This window comes from Andrena cerasifolii, chromosome 11 (assembly GCF_050908995.1).
Source record: "Andrena cerasifolii isolate SP2316 chromosome 11, iyAndCera1_principal, whole genome shotgun sequence".
Taxonomy (NCBI): Eukaryota; Metazoa; Arthropoda; class Insecta; order Hymenoptera; family Andrenidae; genus Andrena; species Andrena cerasifolii.
The window spans coordinates 10,617,622-10,635,969 of NC_135128.1; the positions used below are offsets into that span (position 1 = coordinate 10,617,622).

General features: G+C 46.1%; 1 protein-coding gene across 1 annotated transcript; it reads right to left on the reverse strand.

Annotated features, from left to right (window-relative positions):
• Positions 1-7,724: 7,724 nt before the first annotated feature.
• LOC143374935 (uncharacterized) lies at positions 7,725-18,097 on the reverse strand. Its single transcript, XM_076823493.1, has 12 exons — positions 17,945-18,097; positions 17,397-17,502; positions 17,035-17,272; positions 16,089-16,610; positions 14,347-15,259; positions 13,753-13,866; positions 13,228-13,623; positions 12,246-12,592; positions 11,611-12,126; positions 11,388-11,500; positions 11,096-11,303; positions 7,725-10,971 (listed from the first exon to the last, which is right to left on the reverse strand). Exons 1-12 carry the CDS (start codon positions 18,080-18,082, stop codon positions 10,401-10,403), a joined length of 4,182 nt encoding a protein of 1,393 aa, XP_076679608.1. The 5' UTR covers positions 18,083-18,097; the 3' UTR covers positions 7,725-10,400.
• Positions 18,098-18,348: the final 251 nt, after the last annotated feature.

An 18,348-nucleotide genomic window follows, 5' to 3' on the forward strand; every position in this document is an offset into this window, starting at 1 on the left:
CTGAAATTTGGAGTAACTTCGTCATTGGATTATGAAGGGAGGAGGCCTATTCGTTTAATTTTTATATACAATAGACCACTGATCCTCAACCGATGATCAGGTTGACAAATTTTCGCTCGAATAATGCAGCCGCTACGCAAAGAAAAAAACAAACTAAATTAAATTTTAATTTTATAACTTTACATTTAATAAATAAAATACTATCTACTTTGTTTTTTATTTCTGTCTTAACCGTCAGCCAGTCCGCGAAATATTTCCCCTATTTTCGCCGTTCCGCAGATGTAAAAAGGGCGAAGAAACGGTTAGAATTCTACCCCTGTTCTCACCATGGTCCCGGATTTCAATTTCAGGAGCTGAATTATTAAACGTACAGCTTCCAACGGTAACACCTAATTACTCACAATTAAGTAGCCTATCCCGGACAGAACGGACCTCTTGCCCAGGATCGCTAACTTCAAATCAGCCATTCTCAATTACACATCGACAATATCGCCAGCGGTCCGCTCACCTGAGCACGGACAATTAATACCGATCGAATCGTATCAATGCTCAATGCGATTTAATTGGAGCACTTTGCGCGCGATTCGATACGTCAAGGATAACGTCAGGCTCGAGCCATTGAAAGCTATCGAATCGACGAGCGCCGAATAAGTTAATCCAGCCTCTTTAACGGCAAATCATTCGCCCGGCGAGCAACAACGCCGCCAGTGGTGCCAGCGGAGCTGTCCAGCTGAAACGAAAGGGAAAGACCGCGGGGCAAAGGGACGGCGGAAAAAGAAAGGAAAACGAAGGAATCGTTTTCGCGGGATATCTATAATGAGATCGGTGGCATTGATTCCCAGGCAAAAGTTGAAAATCACTTTGACCGGATCGCTCGGTTCGGAAGTTACGCCCACGGGCCTGGAGCAGGCGCGAGTGATCTATTTACGATCAGGTGTGATCTATCGGCGATCGACGGCCGTGGGTGGCGGACATTCGATCCACAGTACTGGATCTGGACACCGGTGAGAGGTCATTCTGACTCATTTGAGCCACCGACGTGACGAATCGCGCGGCGAACAGCGATTACATAAGCGTGCATCGAAATTCAAGTGCACGATGCGTGAATGGGAGTCGTCCTTAAATTACGCGCAGCTTTTCGAGGGGAGAGGGTCGCGATTTTCTTGCGTCTTCTTACAAAGAGGGGAGAGGGTGTCAGCTAGCGTCTTACGTAATATTTTTTAACCTAATCTTCAATACGAGCAGCATAAGAAAACGATGCTTCATCGCACACGCGAAACCGAGTTAAATAAATTATACGACACCTTTAAACAAATTTTAATAACTGAAGAAATGCAACGTAAAAAATATTACGTAAGGAAAGGGAGGCGGTGGGTGTTTGAATATAAAATATTACAAATTCTTAGACTGGGGGAGGAAGGGGGTAAGAAACCACGAAAATTACTCGTACGTAATTTAAGGACAGCTCCATGGAATTACTGATTACTAATTCGTGTGATGTTGCGAGATGTGTGAGTTTTTCTTGTGCTTCAACTTCTTCAATAATCACAGTGAAATAGGGGAAGCTATACATCCCCTTCGGTGCATCTAATCAACGTCAAGCTTGACAAACTAACGATCCGATCGCTCGCGCTACCATTGATATTTACTACTTGCTTTACGACAGCCCGCGCAATCGTCCAGCGATCGACTAATGAAATAAACGTCGGGGGATAGAGATTTTTCAGCGGGTGATTTACGAGAGAAACCGTTGTAACCGTGAGCCTTAAGTCGGCTCGAACAGGCAGCGGCCTAAGAGGCATTCCCTCTGTCGCTTAATGAGCAGCGTTTAGCAGCGTTTAGCGGAATCAGGCGTCACCTTTTGCCGGCCGTTGGTAAACACCGTGAAACCCATTGGGTGGCAGGAAAAAGTGGCGTGCCGCTTATAGCCGCCCGCAAAAGCGACGCGACGCCCTGGGCGGATCGGGGCCCGACGCGCTCGGCGATATATATCGATCGCCGGGTCCGATTGCGTAATTGCAATTAAAGCGATCTTGTAATCGTAAGCGCGGGTATAATTAATGAACTGAATCGTGCTGACGCTCCGAGCGTTGTCTATCGGGCCGCACGATCGTGCCGCGGGCCCCGTGAGTAAGCGCAATTTGCCATATTGTCTCTAATAATCCCGGCTAATTAGTTTTGTCTCCCGTTTATATCGCCGCGCAACCGCCGCCTCGTCTGCCGCGTTCGCCAGGCGGAAGAGAAAGCATCGCCCACGCGTTGCCACGAACGCCGCAAAAATTTGGAAAGAAACGGAGAGGCTGCTCGAGGATCTCAGGGAGCTTCTACGACCGTTGTTCCTCGCCATGCGGCGATGGGAGTCGATGTGCGCGGCGTTTCGTGGGTCGAAGTTGCTTGACAGACGGCTGGTGGTGTTGGAGACTTTCAGGAAATTTGCGGGATGGGATAAGGGATGTTTCTTGGAGATGGTAGGTGGGTGCTGATCTTTGGCTCGACTTTGCGAAGGTACACCGGCGTTCATAAGTATTAGGACACCCTCTGTAGTTGCACAATATATGATTTTTGGTTTTGATTAGACACTTTGCAGTGCTTTTAATTTAAGGGGTCTCCCTACCTTGACGGGCGAAAAATTATGCGAGTTTTGGGAACGTTTTAAAACAAAACCATTAGATATATTTACTTCCAGCTTTGCGGCTTCATTTCTCAATTAAATATTGTCAAAATGTGTACAAATATATGCATAGTTTTCAATTAATATAATATGAGGGTTTTTCTTTAAAAAAAAAACAAATATCGCGCTCCTTTTCCGGCCGAAAAAGTAGGGAGACCCCTTAACCAAATAAACTAAAATTTGTTAGAGTTCTTCAATCAACCTAAACAAATTTTTTCTCAAATTCAATCTCTCGTTCTGCAGGTTTCAGTTCAGATTACGTTCTATCAAATTCCGTGATATATAAAGGGATGATTGTTTCATTACCTGCACGATTTCTGCGAAGAACGCAGGTTGCGTGGCCGCACGACTCGGCGAAGTGCTCGCTCGTCCTGTTTCCCGTGCCCTGAACCGATTCCTCGGAGCAACTCGAGCGGGGACGTAGTCAAAGAAGCTAAATTGAAACGTAAAAGCGAACTAGGAAATAATCAAGGGATCTTCCATGCGCTTCTTCTTCTTGCAAACGGGGCATAAAACCAGCACCGCCATAAATCCGCGACCTACGGGCCGTCGGCGGCGACTCGCTCGCTTCGTCTCCTTACGTTGCATTACCTTTCCCTTACGTGCAGAACTAATTCCTTCGTCTAATAGACCGTGGGCTCTTCCTCCCTTTCTCCATAGCCTCGTGGGCACTGCGGGGACATAAAAGAGTCACGTAGCACTTCCTCTACTCGCAGCATCGGATTCGAGCCTATGGTAATCGCCTTCAACGAGCTTCTAACGTGCTCGTGCAGCAGACACTAATAGCTCTGGTTACGATCATCCCGAGAAATATGAAGTATTGTGGGATCAGGAACCCCCTTAAGAGGTAACCCGGAATATACATGGAGACCTCGGAGGGTCAGCGTTGGTGGAGTTGGTTAAGGCGCCTGACCAGTACACCGAGGATCCGCGCGGATCGTGGGTTCAAATCCCATCGCCCCGAGATCCTTTTTTTCCGAGGCTCCCAAACAAAACCAATTTCGTACAGTGTCATTGCCAAAGGATCTCTAAAATTCAGCACAAAAAAAAATAAAAATAAAAAGGAAAAGATGTAAAACTTGGGAAATTACTCTTGAGGAAAAATCAAGTTTGCAGTTCTCTGAAGAAAGTTTGGAATTCGCAGAGTGCTCGTCAGAACGTGTGCAGCAGCATTTCTTCCACTGAAAGCCACTCTCCGCGACAGAGTTGTAGTATCCTTGTTTCACGCGTCAGGAAAAAAAAATGCGGCGTCCCGAGGTGCGCAATGAACGCCTCGTAACTTCATCCTAATCCTGAAGCGCGGGGGAAGTGCAGAGTGCTCGGGTCCGTGGAGATAAATAACGTTTACGCCGCCGTTAGGGGATGGAAAACGGCGTGATTGTCGCCGCGCTGGTGGCGGTGCTCGTGCAGATTTCCCAACCCGAGGCCAGCTTACCTAGAATTTGTAAATCAACGTCAAAGCGAGGCGCACGTTCGCGCGCGTGATGCAAACGCGTCGCCCGACCTATTCACGCCCACCGTCGCGACCATAGCTGCCAACTATAATTGACTTTGTATTGAGATTTATCTGGTTCACGGCGATCCTTTAACAAAGATTTCCTCGGGGTTTATTGGCTCCGGTTACGACAGAACACTCGCGGTCACCACGGCGCTGTGTAATTAAACCAGCCTCGCAGTTTACGACTACGCCGCGGTAATTCCTTCCCAACGATCTTGTCGCCGGCTTGTTGTTGCCGGGAAAGTAAAAAACCAAAGCCTCGCGCTGGCCTTCCTGTTCGACGATCCCGATTATTACGGAAATGGGGAGATCGCAGGGTGATTCGTGTCATCTGTCCGATGAGAATGCATCCTTTGATCTACCCTGTGATTCGTGAATGATGGCGAACTTGGAGCGTCTTTGATGATCTGGGGATCAGACTGAGGAGATTGTTTGCATCGTGGATTTAGAGATTTGTAGATGGAAATTGGAAGTTTGTGGGGAAGTGATATGAAATTGAAATATTTAAAATTTACAGATCATCGTGCACAGTATTTCAGTTTCCAGTGCAATGAAGATGTATTGTCACTATGAGTTTAATGAGGACTTGCAGCATTCGGATTTAAAGTTAAAAGAATGTTGGCTAATTTAAATGGTCCCATTTGTATGTTCTTTAAGAACGACTTTTCGAGGAGTCCCTTCATTTGCGCAATCGTAGCGATTCCTTTTTATTTCTGCATTCCCATATCGTGGTGACGGTCGCATAACTTTCGCGAAACGACTGCTGGCTTGGTCCACGCGGACAATCAGATAAAACCGAACACCCGCACGATGTTATGTAATCAAACACGCCTTAACACGTGCGTGTGACCTGATACCGGTGTGTTTGTGCGCGTCGTTTTAATTCTTTTGGCGACTCGGTCTTTTAAGTTTCTCTTTCTGCTCGAGAAGGGGAGATGCCGTGTAGATGTATAATAATACGTGGACAGTACCTGAAAAATCATTGATAAAGTAATCCTTAGATGAGGTGAACCTTAAGTGTCCTTAACTGTATCTCGCTAAAAAAAAAAAGAAACCGGAAAGCAAACTAGCAAATGTTAGATTTTTCACGAGTAAAAGTCCTCGTTCCATGCAATTTGCAAATTTATTTCTAAACAAAATGGCCAACAACATCCTTGTAACGCGAGACTTTCTAAGCAGTACAAGGATACAAGATTTCTATTAATTATCTAAGGAGCAGCTTACACAGAATTTCCGGCTGACAAAATGTCATTGGATTAAGAGATTATCGCGATGTGACAATCAGAAACGCGGGATAATTGTCGGTTGCTCGTAACACAATGATCATTCGCGATAATAGCATGCTAAGACCTGCTAGACACTGGACGACAACGTGTGTCACGATCGACTTGCGTCACGCACGCACGCTGAATAATTAATGATATCCACCGTGGAAAGAAATAAACGTGTCCTGGCTCCGTGGAATCGAATAAACATACCACAGAATTAATTTCGGACGTGTTGCCGGTCGAGGAACGTGCCCGATTCTTAATCGATCTAGAAACACACCCTCTGAAAAGGTAATTATTCAAACGATGCTAAACTTAAGAGATCTGGTACAGTAGGTGCCGCGAAATTTGATAGCTTTAAACGTTTATCTTGAACCAAAAACAAAGCATATATTTTATGCAAAATGTTATGTATCCTAGCTATATAATGAGTTCTAACCCGTTTATGATTAATGAATAAATAAATAAATAAATAAATAAATATTTATGATGCTATATTATATCTCCAATGCATCATTTTCACTGCACCTTATCGTTTGGTAATCCAGGACTCAGACACTCAAAGGACCTCTCTATTCACGCTCAACCCCGCAAGCTTTCGAGAAGTCCGCCAAATGATTCGGCAATTGGTGGATGATTGCGCAAGAGGCGCGCAGAGGAAATGTCCACGCTTACTAAAAAGATAAAAGAAGCTGCTGCTCTACTTCGATCGAGCCGTTTCTGGCAGCTGATGCAAGCGTCGAACTCGGTCCTGTATAACGAATCGTTTAACATTATAATGACGAGGGCCCACGAGAACAGTCGTAACAGGTAGGAACATACCTTGAGACCTGTTGCGAGAGAGAACGGACCCCCCGCAGCCTGCGTTCACCGACGTCAGATGTTATCTTCATCTATCTCGGCCTAGAGAAGCTAGCCGCTAGATCGACTTTTGATCTCCCGCTTCTGCTCGTGGCTACGCGAAAAGATCGTGCGCAAAGTCGCCGTTACCATCGCGGGAATCTCGGGGCCCTCGTGGGTGATAACAGGGGGGCCCGCATGGCCCTGTCGCGCCCATAGTTCTTCGAGGCAATTCACTACAACCACTTCGACAGGATTTCGACTTAAGGTGGTCGGAAAGCTTTAAACGCGAATAACTCAAAAAGTGTTGACCTTCTGATACTATAAGGGGGTGGTTCGTGAAGAGGAAAATGTCGTCGGTATGACCTGAAAGTTTCATTAAAATCGAGGCTCCGAAAGACGCAGGAGGTCCAGACTTGTGGGAAGTGTCCTCCCAAAAATTAAAAGGCCTCCCACATAGTCCAGGAATCGATATATCACGAGTTAAGATGTACCGTGGCACTTTAACTAGTGCACCTGTCCGATCGCGATCGCGTTTGGCAACTGACTGCGAGGTCGCGCCGAATTTCAATGTTACGATCAAGGCAGAGGTTGTCGACGACGCTCGATCGTTGCCCATACAAGATAGAATTTCTCAGAAACATTAATTTAAAAAAATGGTCCGTCCTATACTTGATCTGTGATGCAAAGTGCACACCCCCAGCCAGGTAATTTCATTCTCACATTACCTGCGAGTTGTTTATAACGTTTTTTGGTCTACGAAATGGCCAAACTTTTAAAACTCGTTAAAAACAATAAATGGACACCATTATTACCCAATAACGTGCAGCAGCATCTATCGAATGCGCGAATAAATATAGAAATAAGACGTTTATAAAATCCCAGCGGGTAGTTGATGGACCACTGACAGATGACTACGCCAATAAATTTGCCAGCAGAAACTTGCAGAATTTCAATTGCACGTGGCAGTATTCCTTCAACGAATGAATGTAAAAAATATAATTACAGGAGCACTTAAGAAGCAATGAACAGAGAATAAATTAAAGCCTTGACATTTGCTTACCTGTATCGATCCGCATATTCGATAAATCCACGTCGCCAATCGCTCTGCAGCCGATAAATACTCTCGAGCAACTTCAAATTAATTTCTCCCACGTTTTCAACCAATTCCTAAGCCGATCTTCATCGAATTCCAAAGTCTGTACAGCTTCTGCTAAAAATAAATATTTTGCGGTTCATCTACTGGCAATTTGTTAAAATTATTCTTCAACCGGTGATCCGGACCCGTTCGCGGTAATTTTTTTAATCTTATAACATTAGACTTAATAAATAAAATCCTATCTACGTTGGTTTTTATTTCTGCACAAAGGTGGACGAACGCTGCCCTACGCTGTGTATTAATAAAAACCAGGAGCAGTGCCGAGGGAGGAATGAAAACTCCGCGAACTCCTTTTCTTCTCAATATAGTTGAATTCGAGAAAGCATAATAAATACGTTATCAAGGAATAACAATTGCTATCAAGGAATAACAATGTATGTACAGAACAGCGCAGTAACATCATTATATCGATCTGATCCGCAACGAATATAAAATTACAGCTACACAATTCGAGAATAAATAACGTCGCGACACATGTAATCTGTTACAGAATAATGTTTCATATAAAGCTATTAGGAAGGATTGTACTGTGCCGACGGTTAAGGGCCGTGCGGATAGAAGTTGCGCTTCTAGCGTTCTACGCGCGACGTAGAAGGAAAACTTACGCCCTTTGGACAGACATTCGAGCGATCGTTACACTGACTACTACGATAAGCGTGTCGATGTGATTAACATGCGGCATGGTCCATATCATTTCCTTTCGTTTTTCTTTTTTTTTTTTTCAATACGCGTATCGTGTTATAAAAGTGGACGTACGATGTTTTCTTTCCTCGTGGCTGTGGTCGAACGAACGCGAAGCAACGACGAGCTTGGAATTAAAGTGAGAATTAAAAATACTTTCTGTTGGTTGCCGTATTCGGCCGCGTCTCCACAATGAGCAACGCGCTCCGCAGAATACGAGCGAAACGATTCTCTTTCAAGTAAGTTGTCTTTGAGAAGCGACATTTTCCAAACGTTTCTAGCACATCCCGCACATTACGCGCTTGGAAACGCGACCGCCCGGGTAATCGTTTTCTTCAGTCATCTCGTGTAACAAACAGAGTTGCTCGATTTACAATAATAGTTAAACGTCTACGTGTTCGAAGCGCAGAGTGCCTGAATCTCGACTGGCCGAACGTCAGGAACATTGCCTTTGGGTGAATGGGCGAAACGAGCCAAATAAAACGGTCAACTGAATGTGCTACTGAAAACGCTTGCCTTTGTAGCAAATTGTGAATGAGAAAAAGTAACGATATCGTAATGAAATGAAGACTACTACTGGCCAGTAGCGTTGAAATTCAGGCAGTCTGTAAACAAGTGAACGCAGTAAGGTGGCCGAATTCTTAAACGAAATTTAATTTATAAAGCTCAAGTTTCTCTGAAACTTTCTACCGAATTCAATTGCACCGGATTTAATTGCACTCCGTTTGAATTTAAGACTTAAGTCTTTAAGTTTATACGGGCTTCAACTAAAAAAGATAAAGGTTTCGATTGCATTAGCTTAAACAATACTCGCTTGACAATTTCGAAGCGATCAGAATTCAAAGCGGCGGAGAAATTTGATGGCCACCTTAATCTAAAGATAGTAATGTATAGTTTCAATAGCTTATTTGTACAAGACGTAGAATGTTATTGCACTTAAATAACGTAGAGTTTCCCCCGCCGCGAGCCACGTTTCTTAACATAAATAAAAATAAATTGCTTGGAGGATGTGGCGCGACGGTGGGACTTGAATAATTTAAATATTTTACAAAAGAGGCTTCGCTCGGAGTTCCCTTCGTTAAATTAATAAATAATCGCTCGGTGTGATCGCGCACACAATAGTAACCGTTTTGTTGCTTTAATTATAATTCTAGCGAGGATCAAGTGTCGCCGACACTGGCTAGTAACTAGGCTGCAGTCACTTATTTCGCCTCGAGTCGCTGGACATTGCTCAAAAGACGGGTCGAAAAATATATCGGAACTGAAACGGACTCAAAAGCAAGTCGGACCGCCTGGATTCTCATTTAACCTTCACGAGCTGTCTCCACGAAGACTTAAACGTTCGCATAAAATACGCTTCTAATAAATGTCATGGTTAAGTGAACTTCGGTGCTCGATTATTCATGTAAAATATTGCTCTGCTTTTTCCATTCGTAGTCTTAAAATGCGCAAACCTCGTCTCGAAACGTCGCGTTATCTCGAGAATCAGCTTTGAGAACGAATTGGACAAGAGACAGCTGTCCGCAGAGTCCCCCGCAGGGAGACAAATCTGCGCGCGTCCTGTCAGTCATTTCCCTTTCGATTACCGTTAAACACAAAGTATTTAACCGAAGCAGCATTTCGTTCTTCTTTCTTACTCGACGCTAAAGCCATGGAAATCTCTGTCCTAAGAAACAAACTGCTCCGTTCTGCTTCATCATTAAATTACTTGCAACAGAAACTTCCTACGGGGGTCACTCGAACGAAAATACTTCGCCCCATCCATCCCGAGAAATTTCCATCGGCGTCGCGTCGGTGAATCGATTATCCGTGTCTACGACGGCAGATCGAATTATCCGAAGCTTAATTTTCCTACGTGTATCAGTCTCAAAAGTGGATTGAGCGAAATCTTCCCCCAAGGCAAATCGCGCCGGTGTTTTCGCTTATTGCAACTGATATTCCATTTTCTTCACTGGTACCTATGCTCTTTTACTCTAACTTCGTTCCGCGCTCAGTAAATTGGCAGGATTTGAATCTCCTCGGTGGACTGTGCCTCCACCCTTGCACGGTAACGAGTGAGAAGCGTCTCGATTTTCGACCGGGAAATATATATTCGCGCGTGGAACACCTTACTTGTCATGAGGAACTTGCTTGTCCCTCGTGGTCAGGCTTTTAGAATCGTCAACCGAACTAAACGCTAGCTTTCCTGTGCGACCTTCTCGCATATTTTCCAAATATGCCTCCGGCGCGTCTGTAGAAGTGCACCATCGATTTCTGCCTCGAAATCGAGCGCCGCCTCTGCTGTCAAAGAATCGAGACGTCCTCCGAGTTCCTGACCTCCGGCAGCATAGCGGTTCTCTCCTCCATATGAATGGTCCCGGAGTTATGACACTTCTCGGGATACTCTATCGTCATTCCTGGCTGGATGTTCATGTACCTGTGCGCCTTATCCTCGCTCGGTTTGAAGTTCTGGAGGGTGATGGCTGGTCCCGTGGAGCTGTCGCCAGAGTTCAGCAGGAGGGGCCTGGAGCAGTCCAAGTCGCAGGCTATGTCGCCTAGCAGAGAGCCCTGGTTCTGCTTGTCGTCGTGGCAGTTTATATCTAGCAAAGGTGGGCTCGGTATGTCCAAGGGGCTCGAGGCCGACGGCGAGGACAGATTGGCGTGGTTCTGGGGTGGCCAGGATAGAGAGAACTTTCGAATGTTCCCTGTCAGCTGGAGATCGAGCTGCCCCGTGTGCTCGATCTGCACGCTCGCGAGGGGGACGTCGAGACACGGCGACAGGATTCGAGGATTCGTCGCCAGGAAGTCGACGATCTCCGGAGCGGTTGGCCTCTTCGTGTGCTCTGTCCTCCAGCAGGCGTACATCAGGTTTTCTCTGCAACACGTGAGAAAGTTGTAGAGTTTTAATGTCGGGAGTCGAGTGTGGTTAAATGTATTAAAACGAGGTTAATGATTGCTCGCAGTGATGATCGAAAGTAGGAGAGTGGATTTCCACTTACAATGGGATTTTCACTCCTTTAGGAACAATCAACGAATTCCCACCCTTCACGTGACTCAACACCTCGTTATTGCTCATTCCCTGGAACGGAAAGCTACCGAACGTCAAGATCTCGTAAAGCAGAACACCGTAGGACCATACGTCCGAGGCTGGAGTGAATATTCCAAGGCCCAGGGACTCCGGAGCCATCCATCTCACTGGCAGCATCCCTGAAAGGAGAGTTTCAATCATCTCGATCAAGATCCCTGACCATGACACAAATTGATAAATTTTTCTCTAGCTTCCTCGCGTACCTTTCCGATTGAACCTGTAGTAATCATTTTCGTACATGGGCCTCGTCATTCCGAAGTCACCGAGCTTCACTATTCGCTGAGCGTTCACCAAGCAGTTGCGGGAGGCGACATCCCTGGAAAGGGGAGAGTCGAAAATTAACCCACAGCAGTGAGAACAAATGAAACAGAGTAGATGTTTGAAAAGGGGAGGATTTAATTTAAAACACTTCTTCGCGACGCTTACCTATGCACGTATTTTAACTGCGCCAAGTAGCTGAGAGCCCTGGCGACATCCAGAGCCATGGCAGTCAGCTTCTTGTTAGAGATTTCATCGGAATCTTCGTAATTGTGATCGTTCACGAGATGCCTTCTCGCGAGAAGGTACGTCTTCAAGTCCCCGTACAGCATGAACTCCATAACCGTCAGCACAGGCTCGCCCTTTATGCACACCCCTAAGAGTTTGATGATGTTCTTATGCTCGAACCTCTTCATCACTTCCACCTCGCTGAGGAAGTCCAGCTTCTCGTCGGTGGAGCTCCCAACTTTCAAGGTCTTCACAGCCACGGCCAACCAACCCTTCTCAGGGAAGAACGCTTCGCCACCATACACCATGCCAAACGCACCCTCGCCCAATTTTCGATTGATCACCACCCTGTCCCGCGGTATTTCCCATTTGTCCAAGTCAGAGGTGTCCGTCTGCGAGAAGTCCAGGCCTAGCGATTTAATGTACTGCTCGTGCATCCGCACTTTCTCCTCGTACCTAAAGAGATTGAAATATAAACACATGGAGTGGTCGATATTGGAAAGCGTGGTACCCTTCACAGTTAAGCGTAAGTGCGAATTGAATTTCTTTGGCCAAAGGAATGCCAGATTACTCACTTTCTCTTGATGATGATGAAACCAATGATGAGTACCACGCCCAGGAAACCGAAGCCAAGAATGTTGACGATGACGAAGCCGACCTCGCAGGATACGTTGAAGAAATCGGCGAACCCAGCGATAACGCATCTTTGGGGTGGCTCAGAGCCGTCGTCTGGCATCGTACGCGACAGCCAGACGAACGCAGAGACGTTCAAGTCTAATCTCCCGCCGATCACTTCGTGCTTCGTTTCCGAGACATTCGGGTGGAAACTGCCGATCAATCGGGTCTCGTTGTTCACGTATTGGAGAATATTGATCACGGTGTACCTCGAAGGCCCACCTAGGAATTTGATCCTCCCTGACACCTAAAGGAACAATCAAGTCTCTATCATACTTTGCGATGATCAGAAGTAACTAGAATCGTGTAATCAAATTCACTTCTCAACCACATTAGGTACGTTTTACTTTGACAAAAAAGCAAAGATGATCTTGAAATCTCTGAAGTAATTATCGAAAAGAAAATTCAGTGTAACTGTTAGAACCACGACAGCTGCAACAACCAGGGATAGTCCCCAACCCGGAAATTCAAAAAAATTATGAAACTTTGGGGATACGTGGAGGATATATAGTTATGTATTACCCCTTTTTGTTGCTTAATATTGACCCCTGAAAAGTCAGCTACTTTCCGATTTTGTGTTATAACTCGCGAACTATAAGAGAGAAAAAAGTTTTCAAACAAAAGCTACTTCTCTTAATTAGGACGATCATTTGGTTAAAGTGTAATAACGTGAGTTATAACACAAAAACGGAAAATAGTCGAATTTTCAGGGGTCAATTTCCCTCCCTTAGAGTGAATTTGGGCCGCTGTCAGTTTCATAATTTGTTTAATTTTCGGGTTGGCGATCATCCCTTGCAATTCACAAAGCTTCCCTACCAATACGCAACTTTCTCGATCACAGATAGCCAAATAGTATCAAATATATGCTTAAACCTCACGTACTCCATAGAAATTTGTTTCGCTGATGATGTCCGTCAGTCTGTTGATGCTCTGATCGCTGTGGAGGTCGAAAACATAGCTCTGGTTCTCTCTAAGTAGTCGATCGATGGCGTAGGCGTACGTCCACATGGCGTCGTAAGCGAAACCAGCGTAATTAGAAGGTGGCTGATCATGTTTTCTGCATTCCTCTTCGTAACGATCCCGCCACTGGCGGACAGTTATTCCCTCCTGCATATAGTCCTCGTCAGCGGCGAAGTACGCGTGCGACAGACCCAGATGGCCGTTTATTGCTTTGTTCATTTCCACTGTGGTGCAGGACACCTGTTCACCCTCCATATTGTAATGATCGGTGTCGTACCATTGTGGTCGGAGCCAGAGGGGCAGGAACCACACGTACCCCTTCAACAACAGGAGACGAAAGTATAAAAATGCTGGCCAATGACTCGGGAAATTTGGTGTTTTCTGTTAAAGTGTCTAACTTGTAGTTTGGGGTAGTAGATCATTTTCAGTGTTCTTTTATACAAGTACCTGAACAGCGGTCATCTCCAACTTATAAGCCTCGCACATCACCTGCCGAGCTACCTGGTCGTACACATCAGCGATTATGATCTTCGCCTTCTTCTGCTTCAGATCTTGCAGGTACTGCAATGTCAAGCGTTTCTGTTATATCTGCCCAAGCAGAATAATAAAAGGAATTGAATATGTTTACTGAGAATCGAAACTGTACGTTAGAATATTAAAACCCTCCTACGTATAAGGCTGTTCGCGCAGTCTGTTCAACATAAGCTAAAAATCTGCTACACAAAGGAACAGAAGACTGCGTTTAAATAAAATTATCAGCGCCATGCCACATGGAAACTTGCATTTCAAATCGACTAATAGATAACATTGTCCGACAATATTGTAACCATGCATCAATATTCATTAGCAGTTAGTTTGCATAATCCTTGCTTGTCTAACATTTACAATTTAAAAATCTTTCCTGCACAGCTCAATAGAAACGCGAATAATTAACAGCTCCAGCTACTTTCACGCTATCCTTTAACGACCATCACATGCTTCCTTCCTCAACTACTTTCAATCTCCTAGCTCAAACCTCCTCCACCCTCCAACAAACATTACCTTGTTCATCACGACAGCCTCCCGTTCCCTGGGGAACTTCGCATTGGCAACGAACACGATGCCATTATCCCTCAGCATTTCCTGCATGTAAGATATATACTCCGTGTACTTCTGTCCATCCTCCGTCAGCGAAGCCACGCGTCGCCAACCAAGCTTCTTCAACAGCTGCAGGTAAACGTGCCTGTACTGTTTGTTCTCGCCAATGGTCCGGAAGAAGTACGGGTATTTAGTGCGATCGTTGAAACTGGACCCCTCGGCGCTGTAGCTGATCACGACCGTTTTGTAGTGTTTGGAGACACCGACCAGCGGTTCCACGGTCTCCGAGCAGGCCGGCCCCAAAACGCCCACCAGCTTCTCGTAATAATTGTGCACTATGTAGTCGATGAAGGACTTCATCACCATGTCCGATCTGCACTGGCCGTCGCTAGCCAACACCGTCAGATTATAGTCCCTGAGAATGGTGTTGTTGATGTTGATAGCCTCCTTGGCCATGGTGGCTGCGACCAGGATGGACTTGCCCGAGTAGAAGGTCTCGCTCATCGGGAATATCCCGCCCACGTAGAGGAGATTCTTGTTGGAGTAGTGGGGCTTCCATTCGCTGATGGTGTAGTCCAGGTTGTCTCGCAGCCAGCCGCAGGCCACATCTTCCTCGCTCATTGTTCCGGATAGTCGGCTGTAACGATCCAGAAGATCCTCGTACATTTCGGCAGTGAAGGACGCAAGATTGATCGCCTCGAACGCGGGCTTCGCCAGGTACTCCAACCTAGACCAGACCAGCTTGGTCAACCTGTGCGACTCGTAATTGCAGCCGACCTCCCAGGACTTTGATGTGCAACGAGGGAAATGGATGGTCGCGAAGTTGATCTCGTTCGGCACCACTATGCTTGGTGTCCAGTGCATCATCACCAGGGACCTGCGGGAGAAGAGAAGACGTGGTGGTCGTTGCTCGGGATCGAAATAAAGAGTGACGCGTCTGTTTTTTCTCGGACAGGCCTGAAAAACACGATCGTTGCGCCTGCAGATGCTGGCTCGATAATAAAAAAAGCGCAATAACCGGTGAAATATCCGACGACGCGGGATGTTTTCGCGAAGGCCAGATTGTGTGTTTCAGGGAAACACGGGCGAACGAGGAAGAGACGCTGTGAGAAGGATGAAAATTGAAACACACCTACGATTGACTTAACTCGGTCTAAGTGAAAGTGAACCTACAACTGGGCCAAATTATGCAGAAAGCTATCAACCCTCAATGATCTAAAATTGAGTAAAGTTAGTTTGAAGATTTTAATTATTAAAGTAGCTTTATTTCTATTGGGTATATTTTATTTCTTGTTATTGTTTAACAAAGTTTTCAATGGGTTATTTAATAGTGAATGGCATAATTAATATTATTAAATTTGTCTATAGGTTTTGTTTCTTAAGGCTAAAATGGAACTATGGCTTGGTAGTTTTGATAATTGTACAATGTAATAGTTATTTCACGGGTTGGTAATTTTTTGCAAAATAAAGATCACAAAATTATGATATCCGTACTAATTTTTGGTCATTTTGGGGGTTGGGAGGCTTCTCCACAACTTGGCCCAGTTAAGCCGCCAGTTTGAAGTTTAAAAAAGAAAGAACTAAGATTCGACACTCAAGCTTTTCGTTGCACGCGTTAAGAAACATACATTTCCTGGTTCTGCATAGAAACCACTGATTCCAGCCTCGTCTAATTTTCAAATATTAAAAAATATTGCAAGCGATACCTGTTATCAGCTGGCGCCGTCGCGTTACTGTCCAACTGCAAGTATTCCTCGGTCAAAATCTCGACCAAGTGCTTCAGGTTGGGCCCGACCCAGACCACTTTCACGTACATGTTCAGCTGCTGGATGTCGTCTACTACGAACTGAGTGACATCAGGGTAGCTGGTCAGCAGAAGAGCGCAGGGTCCCTGCTTCTGCTCTTCATCTTGACACTGCTCGGGAATGTGCATTCCTTGCTGGCAGAACGGCTCCTCGCAGTAGTACCTTTTGGTATTCGGGTCCACGGCGAAGTTGTTGATTCTGGCCAGCGTAGCCTTGTCCACGTCGAAACGGGCGGCCGTTTCTCGCCTGGCAAAGGTTAACCAACTGTCGTCGAGCCTCGATAACGCCTGGGGAACGAACCAACCGAAATGACCCGGTGGAGCAACGGACCCGCATTCCTTCACGTCGTGTGTACTCTGCAGAGGCATCGTGTCCAGCTGCGGAGGTATCCAGGTCTCCATGTTCACCATTGGGCCCGAGAATCTGTTCAACGAAATTGTTGATCGTGAGATGCTGCTTTCAGAGGGCCAGGCTTCCACCCTTTACACTCCGAATGCTCTGAGCTTTGCAGAGGTTTAATTAATTAAACCTCTGCAAAGCTCAGAGCATTCGGAGTCACTAATTAGTCACAAAAATCGTGCATGGTAAACTGTTTCGTGTTCCTCATTTGTTAGTTTTTTAATACGAACAGATGATGATATTTTAGCGTTAGTTGATAATTATCAGCCGCCTGGTATGCAATAACAGTGTAATTTAATTTTCTAGCTTTGCGCAGTAGTGGATGCTATGATCTAAGGTATCAAGTTCATTGTGGAAGCGCAAAGCGTTGTAACGTTTGATGCAGGGTGTAAGAAAGTAATTGGGATGACACGAGAGAAAGCGATTCTTATAGAAGGTTACGCTTTACACTTTGTGATCGGTGAGCTCCAGAACAGCCGGAGTCGCGTTGTCCAGCCTCGCGAATGTCTCGTCCACGTCGAACCTGTCCTCCTTCTCGACGATGGAGACTCCAGCATAGCCGATCACCTCTTTCAGGAAGATCTTCATGACCAACGAGGCCAGCCTCTGCGTTACTCTACGGGAAACCTCCAAGTTGATGTTGAATGTTTTCCCATCCATGTGTACCATCCTCTTCGGATTCACTTCTGTCAGGATCGAAGAAGAACAGATTTGAAGCTGTCTACTTTAACTCCCAGCGGGAGAAAGAGGACGGAGTATGCGTCTATGATTGAGTGGAAGGATTAAGCTGCGATATCCACGATGGTTTACCTTCGAGCATCGTAAGGCAGCGATTCGAGACAACGATCTTCGCGATGGCCAACAGGACCAGCAGCCCCAGTATAGATCCGGCTCTCAGCATCGTGACCTTCTTCTCCTGCAACGAACAAGTCGACACACCGTTCAGGCTAAACGGATACAGCTGATCAATGTCAACGAGGCAACGCGGAAGAAAAATTGCTCTCGCTGACCCCGTTACGTCACGTTCACCGTAAGGTCTACGGCACCGACTCTGCCGCCGATTGTCGTGCAAAATTGCGAACCTAGGAGCAGCCAAGTGCTTCGTTACCTCCGCAACGACAACGCGAGCATCTACCATTAAGTTTACCCCAGCTACAATTAACCGAATCGAGCATCGCGCGTGCAAACCACCGACAGGTGTGTATCCACTGTCCAAGATTAGACGCAGAGGGACCAAAAAAAGAATGCGGAACGGTGTAAATATACAACACAAGCCGGGCGCCAGGCGTTCCAAAGATCACCGGCTGGTACATCGTGCGAAATGTAAAAGTCGCTTCGAGATGCAAAGAATCGCTGACTCGGAGCTCCAAATCAGAATTAACATCACAATCCCGACAACCGGTGTCAGAGATCGACTTCGCCTCTGCTGGCGCGTGAAAGGAGAAACTTCCTGTCAGAGGAGACGATCCCCGATCTCGCGAGCTGCCGCGACACATTCGCGATTCAGTGACCACCGATCTAAGCGATACGCGGTAACAATTACGAGGCTCGGTAGTTACCGGTCCAGGTGACAATGCGCGGAGAAGGCGCGCGTATTAATAGCAACAATATACCGCGGCGGTAGCGCAGGCTAGAACAACCGTTTGGTAAATTTAACGACGAAACGGAGAAACGCGCGGAGAGGGACGGAAGGCGAGCAGAGGGGCTTCCTCTTTGGCCAGGAGGCAGTTTAGACAGGTGGGGCGCGCGTGCCGGGCTGAAG

What these genes read in the sequence shown, in the direction of transcription:
- LOC143374935 (XM_076823493.1), bottom strand. Translation starts at nt 18,082, where the DNA reads ATGTGTCGCGGCAGCTCGCGAGATCGGGGATCGTCTCCTCTGACAGGA. An exon ending in ATTCTGATTTGGAGCTCCGA is followed by an intron (nt 17,503 to 17,944) that starts GTCAGCGATTCT and finishes TGTTCGTTGCAG; the next exon opens with GAGAAGAAGGTCACGATGCT. An exon ending in CAGTTAAAATACGTGCATAG is followed by an intron (nt 11,501 to 11,610) that starts GTAAGCGTCGCG and finishes TCCCCTTTCCAG; the next exon opens with GGATGTCGCCTCCCGCAACT.